At 40.7% G+C, this 7458-nt stretch overlaps 1 protein-coding gene across 2 annotated transcripts; it reads right to left on the bottom strand.

The window, feature by feature from the left end:
- LOC105025827 lies at positions 1–7301 on the bottom strand. Of its 2 annotated transcripts, XM_010896812.3 has the most exons (9): positions 5251–7301; positions 4980–5037; positions 3751–3807; positions 3473–3532; positions 3255–3275; positions 1836–1856; positions 1433–1702; positions 1120–1218; positions 1–1000 (listed from the first exon to the last, which is right to left on the bottom strand). In XM_010896812.3, exons 1-9 carry the CDS (start codon positions 5284–5286, stop codon positions 942–944), a joined length of 681 nt encoding a protein of 226 aa, XP_010895114.1. In that variant the 5' UTR covers positions 5287–7301; the 3' UTR covers positions 1–941. The 2 variants fall into 2 exon arrangements, with proteins under 2 accessions (XP_010895114.1, XP_010895115.1); XM_010896813.3 differs by lacking the exon at positions 1836–1856.
- Between the last annotated feature and the right edge of the window lie 157 nt (positions 7302–7458).

The raw sequence follows: 7458 nt of genomic DNA, 5'->3' as shown, positions 1-7458 counted from the left end.
CCGGAGACAGGTGTATTTAACCTGTGACCAATCTTTATTCAACAACTTTTGGAACTACTAAAAACAATTGGTTTTACAACACCTCATTCAAGAGTGTAATAGCAAATGGGGTGAATACTTATGCAATCAATTATTTTTTGTTTTACACTATTTGTTATACAACTATCTGTAGATAACATTTTTCACTTGACATTATGGATTTGTTAAATGATCAGTGGAAAGAAACTCTTAAAACTCTTTAAATCTGTATACATTTCAAGTTGTAACACAATAAAATGTGCAATGTCCAATGGGGTTGAAGAGTTGAGAGGCACTGTAGTAAAAAAGGATATCATAAACACACACACACATCCAAAATTACTCAAGTCTTTACTAAATTATTAAATTAAATATCTACAGTGATGAACAAACACTGTATATTAGAGACAGCTTTGGAGGGAAAAAGTAATTACTGCAGGCTCAAAATAAAAACATCATGATTTTTTTTATCACTCTCCTGACCCCATTGCTAGTTGCTGTGCTGACACAGTGTTGTAAGTACAATTAAATATCGCAAATTGATAAGAGGAGAAATGAAAAGTGAAAAAAACTTGCTACAGTAACTGTAGTTACATACACATGTATTACATTAAAAAAACCATTGTCCAATAGTAAACATTTATAATTCATATTATCAATGTGGTCTATCAATAGGTTTTATCTCCAAATTACCATCCACTGACTGTTAACAAAATCTCTGAGAGATCCACAAAAGTGCTTGAGGAGATAGACATTTGCATCCATGTAACACTAACAAAAGCAAGAGCACTAGTCATATGTGTGGCCAATTGAACAGCCACTGTGACATTTGTGGGTCTAAATCTACACTGCATTTGCTTATTTGTTTGCTAAGCGGACGTTTACAAATGATGTGACAGAGGCTGACAGATACCATCCTAGTTTTAAGTGGGGGTGGTGCCTTGTAGGTGCTGAGCATTCTGCCTCCTGTTCTTCATCTGGCCTGTAGAGACAATGAAAAAACAGATGGAGACAGAGTGCATGGAGCGAATTGGTGAAATATAAAGCTACTTATTGACTGTTGTTTCCTTATTTCTCATGCTGTAACTCTGAAATACTCACCGAATTCCCTCTTCAGCATCAACTTCATGCACAAACCCATGGCCAGGACCAGCACCACCGCAGCCACCCCACAGACCACAATGATCAACAAGGAATTGTCTAACAGACGCACAGAGGCAGTTCAACTGTGGGTTATTTCAGGTCAGGAACTCAGCTGTAAGTGTCATTGGTGGGAAATGAAACATTTTCCTTTTCACAAATTTGTTTCACATAGTAAAACTGAGGCCAGTAACTTCATGGATCCAGATTCAGTTACAGGTGTGTGATTAGTGTAATTGTTTATGTCTCAAATATGAAAGACACGTGGGTCTACCTTGAACTTTAAAGTTCTCTGCATCGGAGGTGAGGTTTCCACAAGGACTCCGGATCATGCAGAATAATTCCAGCTGGTGACCGGTGTCTAAACCTAAGCGTTCCAAAGAGAGGACGCTCTTGTTTTGTCCCGATATGGAGTGCCCATTCATAAACCAGACAAACGCCAGCATGTTGTTGAGTTGGCCCGGCAGGTTGTGGACACACTGGATCACGAGGGAACCACCCTCCTTGAGGTTAGAATAAGTGACATTCAGGACTGCCTTAAAATCTGTTGTGTTGAAGAGAGGTTCAAATGGGGTTTAAAAGTGCTGGCTAAAATACACATGTTGTATGCAGTTAAGGCATAGTAGTTAAAGCTTAGTTTTGATTATCTTAATCCACTAGGTCACTGTATACCCTACCTTTTAGGCAATCATTTGGAACTGAGACAAATAGGAAGGAGAAAATATCATAAAGACATTAATAATTACAATGTAGGGTACACAGTCATGTCAAAAAAGTATAAATATACTGCATGGTAATTTTACACTATATATGGTCACTATCTGACTATAGGTATGTCTCCGAGGTAACATTATGTGAGAGATAAAGAGGATGTATTGTAAACCAGACACACTGTGTTGTATTAACACCTATAATGCAACAAGAAAGTACTGTGCTACACTATATGGCATGGGGACACCCCATCTACATACTATATAAGCATGGGGACACCCCATCTACATACTATATAAGCATGGGGACACCCCATCTACATACTATATAAGCATGGGGACACCCCATCTACATACTATATAAGCATGGGGACACCCCATCTACATACTATATAAGAAAGAATGCACTGAGCCTTTTTACGCAGGTTCTCTTATCCAGAGCAACTTGTACTAAGTAGGTTCCTCTTAAGAAAGCACAAAACCCAGAAACAGTAGATTCATCTTAAACACACAACCCAGAAATAGGATGTACACCCAACTAGCCATCGGGAAAAATCGGTGATAGCAGGGAGAAAGACATAGCCAGAACAGTCCGTGACTTTGGTAGCTGGAGGCCTTTTCTGGGCGTTCACCGCCCGATACGATGGCCTTGGATGACAGGAGGTTTAACTCAGTGATGTAACGGGCCATCCGCACTACTTCTGTAGAATCGTGTGGTTTGATCCGTTGCGGTTGGCATACCCAGTGTTGCTGAAAGAGCTGTGGGCCAGATTCAGTCCCATGCTGCAGCAGTACATCTACATCTTAATCGTGTGGACTCAGACAAACATGAAGCTCTCTAACAAAGGCCACCTAGATGTCAGAGCATTCAATCCCTTAGCCAGCAATGGGAAAAAATCGAGTTCTTCTGTCTTTGATCAAGACAGTTAACCATAATTGCTCGACCCACTTTAATCCCCCTGAACCTCATCAATGTGCACGCGTGTGTGCTCAAAGCTTGTCCCTCAGTATCCTGTTGTTTAGCTACTTTGTCCTGCTGTCTGTGATGTGCGACCATGCGGTTGTTGGCAAACAAGAGGGGACAAAGCCCACCACTAAAAATGACTGTTAGGTATGTAGTTATTCTCTTCTGAAAGAAAACGCACCACTGGATTGGAACCTCTGATCTTCTCCAAAGACATGATGCTTTGTATATAATACTTGTTCAACTACATATTGTCTGAGCAACTGTAATTGAATAAAATAATAACATTTTGAGCTTTAAAATGTTTTCACCGTACAAGAATGCTTAGTACTCAGTACTTAAAAATCACCATATCAAAATGGATGACTCTACAACCCACGTACTGGAGGTAGGGAGCATACAGATATGAAATGAATACTGACCAGTGACATTGAGGTTAGTGCCTGACCAGAGGAGTTTACAGATGGTTTAGGGAGAAAAAGATAGGGAGGGAGGGGAAGAACAAAGAGATTATTGAGAGTAGCCACGGTTACAGTTTGTCTGGGTTTCATGGAAGATCAAGTTAACAACCGAACACCAAGCTAGATTAGTTTAACGAGCTGCTGTAATGGGGGAAAGGCAAATAAAGTGAAATGCTTACAACTTGTGTTCTGTACTGTTCCGTTACAACAAAAATCACAGGTGGACCCGACTCCACTTTCTAAGAGAGTGAGAAAGAGAGAGAAACAAAAGACAGTGAGAAGAATGGAAGAGGGAGTGTGGAGGGTAAGGAGAAATAGAGGGATGTAGAAATTAGAACAAGGTAAAGAGAAATAGACAGAGAATTGTGTTCAGGTAACCAGAAGATCAAATTAACAACTCAACACTGAGCTCTGCTGTAAAAGTAAAGGGGAAGGACTAACAAAGTGAAATGTTTACCATTTCTGTTGTGTTCTGTGTTGTTCTGACCGACTGAAGAAACAGAGCAGACACTAGCTTTTAAGAGAGTTAGAGGAAGAGAGAGAGAAAAGAATGAGGCAGTGAGAGGTTTTGACAGTAACATAAATCCTTAATAGTCACAGGGTAATATACACTGCTCAAAAAAATTAAGGGAACATGTAATCATCACAGTATAACACCAAGTCAATTACACTTCAGGTATATCAATCTGTCCAGTTAGGAAGCATAAGCGATAAAGGACAACAGGTGCACTGGAGACGCAACGGCAAGACAACCAGGAGAGCTAGCCAGGGCCGTAGAAGGGCATCAACCCAGCAGCCAGACCTGTATCTGCTCCTCTGTGTGAGGAGGAACAGGAGGAGCACTGCCAGAGCCCTACAAAATTACCTCCAAAGGGCTACTGGTGTGCATGTTTCTGACCAAACTGTCAGAAACAGGCTCCATCAGGGTGGAATGAGGGCTCAACGTCCTCCAGTGGGACCTGGGCTCACAGCCCAGCACCATGCAGCTCGACTGGCATTTGCCAGAGAACACCAGATTTGGCAGGTCTGCCACTGGCGCCCCCTTCTCTTCACAGATTTGAGCAGGTTCACACTGGGCACCTGTGACAGACGTGAAAGAGTCTGGAGACACCGTGGTGAACGTTATGCAGCCTGCATGACCAGTTTGGTGTTGGGTCAGAGATGGTCCGGGGAGGCATCACGTTCCCCAGACCTGAATCAAATTGAGGACATCTGGGATGTTATATATTGGTGCATCACAGACTGTCCAGGAGCGCCACAGACTGTCCAGGAGCTCACTGATGCCCTGATCCAGGTCTGGGAGGAGATCCCCCAGGACACCATTTGCGGCTTCTTCTGGAGCATGCCCAGACGTTGTCAGGAGTGCATACAGGCACGTGGGGGCCATACACACAACACTTGATCAGTTGCTGTGATGAAATTAATGGAAGTTGGAACAGCCTGTGATTTCAACTGTTTACTTAGATTTTGAGTTTGAATCCAGCCCTCAATCGATTGGTGATTTTGGTTTCCACTGACTGTTATGTCATTTTGTTTTCAATGAATTACAGAATGTACAGTAAAGATTTAGATCTTTAATGTATTTCGTACATCAAGACCCAATGTGTGATTCATGTGTTCCCTTCATTTTTTTGAGCAGTGTCATTTTTACTGTATTTTTTTAATTGAAAAGGAATTGCTCCTTACTGATCATAAGAAGGCAAGAGAGGGTATACAGGGTTGTTAATGCTTTCATAGTTACCATCTGACAGAGAAACAAAAGAGAAACCCAATTCAATTTCTATAAATCCCTAAATAAATTATCAAGAGTAATTGGTTACAAACGTAAATGAAACCAACAAAAAACATTCTATACATTTTAAAAACTAAATAAAAGATTAAAAAAATATATGACTAGTGTAATTACAGTTGAACCTTATATTACAGTTTGTCCATATATTGAAATAAAATAGTTTACCTCTTGTTGCTTGTTCTTTTTGGTTCTGAGTTCCATGAGGGAGGACTGTGTTTCTCTACTTTGCCTAACCTACAGAATGAACTCTGTTTCTGGAAAGTGAATATACACTGGGACTGATAGATACACTGATACAAATGCAAATAGGCTCGACGATGAACAGTAACACAAACAACACACAAGATACCAGGTGCATATTTCTGCTCTACTTTTTGTTGGTGGATTGGTGCTTTGGGAGGGTGTACTTAGACTGTACTAGTTGCTGTTGGAGTATTTCACAGGACACAAAACAGAACAGTAGATAAGTCAGTAATTAGTAATCAATCTTCCCCAAGCCCAGGCTTGTGTGGGCCAGAACAACACACAAAGTTAGGAGCCTATCTCCTGTTCCTCTAGCACGAGGAAGCTTAATGGACACATTGAATAGGATGCTAGTTTGTCATCTGCAGAATCATACAAAATACGTAGAATTGCAGAAATGTTGTTTTCTTAATCTTGTAAAGGTTTCTCATCACCATGTGGTGATGAGAACCCCCCCAACCATCATGAATCAGTGTGTTGGCTACCCTTGTCAACGATTGGATGGGAATGGAAAATGTTTGTGGAAAACAGGAAATGGGGCCCAGGATCTTGGCAAATCACTGACTAGGACCACTCTCCTTCCTGTCCACCACCACAGGATGGCTTCGTCAATGTTTGTCTGTGGCCTTGAAGTTCTGAAGACTTTAGATTTACCTCCTCTGTGGCCACCAGAGGGTGCTGTTCATCAAACAAACCGTTCTTTAAATTACATGTAAGGGCTTTATTAGCAAGAAAAACATGTATTTAAATGGACAAAGCATGTGGAAACTAGGAAAGCTGAAATTCAAAGAATAAGTGGAGGAAAAACTGTCTCCGTGTCTGTCTCGCTCGCTTTGTCTCCATCCACATGGTATCCTGCTGGTTTCAGCAAGTTCAATTTAGGCCTTTGTTAATGCCACTTCGAAATCAACTTAAGACCAATTTCAGAACAACAACACACGTTAATAATACATATGGACACCAACAGGAACGAAGTCACCACCGTTGTTAGAGCAGTAAGCCTACCGCTAACAATAAAGTTACTGGCTGTAACGGGACTATCGTCTGTGGTACAGCCAACAAGAACTGAGAAATGCCGGGCGTTTGTTGTAAGCGTTTTTGTGTTTCTCACACTTGATAGGGGATTCCACATATTTAATTCCCAAAGTTCCAAGTTTGCAAGACGTCTTGCAAAAAATACAGCGCGATTCGTTTTATTTCCCTTCAACAGATTCCAACCACAAAGCAAAATGCCTGTTGTCCAACCAACTCTGAATTTGCACTTTCCCATGGTACCTGTGGGAGGTTTAACAGCCAATCAAATTAGCTAGCTATCCACCACACCATAGACATATTTATGTCCATAGACATTATGTCTATGCACCACACGACACGGTGTTGGGAGAAACGCAGCCAACCGTCAAAATTGTCTTGCTGACATCCTCATTCCGGTAGAAATCGTGGATTGCCTCTGGGCTCGACCAGAGCTAAAATGCATTCACAAACGACACATCATTTTTTGCATCACCTCTTCACAATGCTAACAGAATAACAACATTTTTAAAACCACGAAATAAGACAATTTCACTTCTCAAGGCCTTTTATTTAGATAAACTAATTTAAGACATTTTTAAGGACCCGCGGAGACCCTGTATCTAGTGTTTTTGTTTAAAATGTAATAATTCTACTTCCATAAAAGTCAAATGAATTAATTGTGGCATTTGAGCAGAAGATAAAAGTTCTGTCCCCCGAGAAATATATCGCTGCTCTATTCCACTGAAGGTTACGTAAACAGCGCTGATATTTGATATACGAAACAACAATCCCCTTAAATTGAACGCAAAAAACCAATAACAGTTTCCAGGTAGGAAACTGTTTTTTTGCTTGCCTTTGAGCATGCGCCGGGTACGCATATAACCTTGCTCCAAAGATTGTTTATATGTCAGAACATGTTAAACAAATATAAATTCCCAAACAGAGGTGATGTAATGGCGAAATTATTTCGCTAAACACATGCGAAAATGTAAACAATCGAGTCTAACGTTCCTGTCGCGCCTAACTGCGCATGTGCAAAAAAAAAAAAAAAAAAAATCAACGATACTCCTTTGATAGTTGTTTTTAATAAAAACAAAAACGGTAATTGCGTCACTG

This window comes from Esox lucius, chromosome 4 (assembly GCF_011004845.1).
Source record: "Esox lucius isolate fEsoLuc1 chromosome 4, fEsoLuc1.pri, whole genome shotgun sequence".
NCBI lineage: Eukaryota > Metazoa > Chordata > Actinopteri > Esociformes > Esocidae > Esox > Esox lucius.
This window is presented reverse-complemented; position numbering and strand designations above follow the sequence as displayed.

Bases quoted from the DNA above. Each gene is read 5' to 3' on its own strand.
- LOC105025827 (XM_010896812.3), bottom strand. From the start codon at position 5,286: ATGGAACTCAGAACCAAAAAGAACAAGCAACAAGAG. The intron at 3,533-3,750 runs GTAAACATTTCA...TCACTCTCTTAG, and splicing joins CACAGAACACAACAGAAATG to AAAGTGGAGTCGGGTCCACC. The intron at 1,857-3,254 runs GTCAGTATTCAT...TATTTGTCTCAG, and splicing joins CACTAACCTCAATGTCACTG to TTCCAAATGATTGCCTAAAA.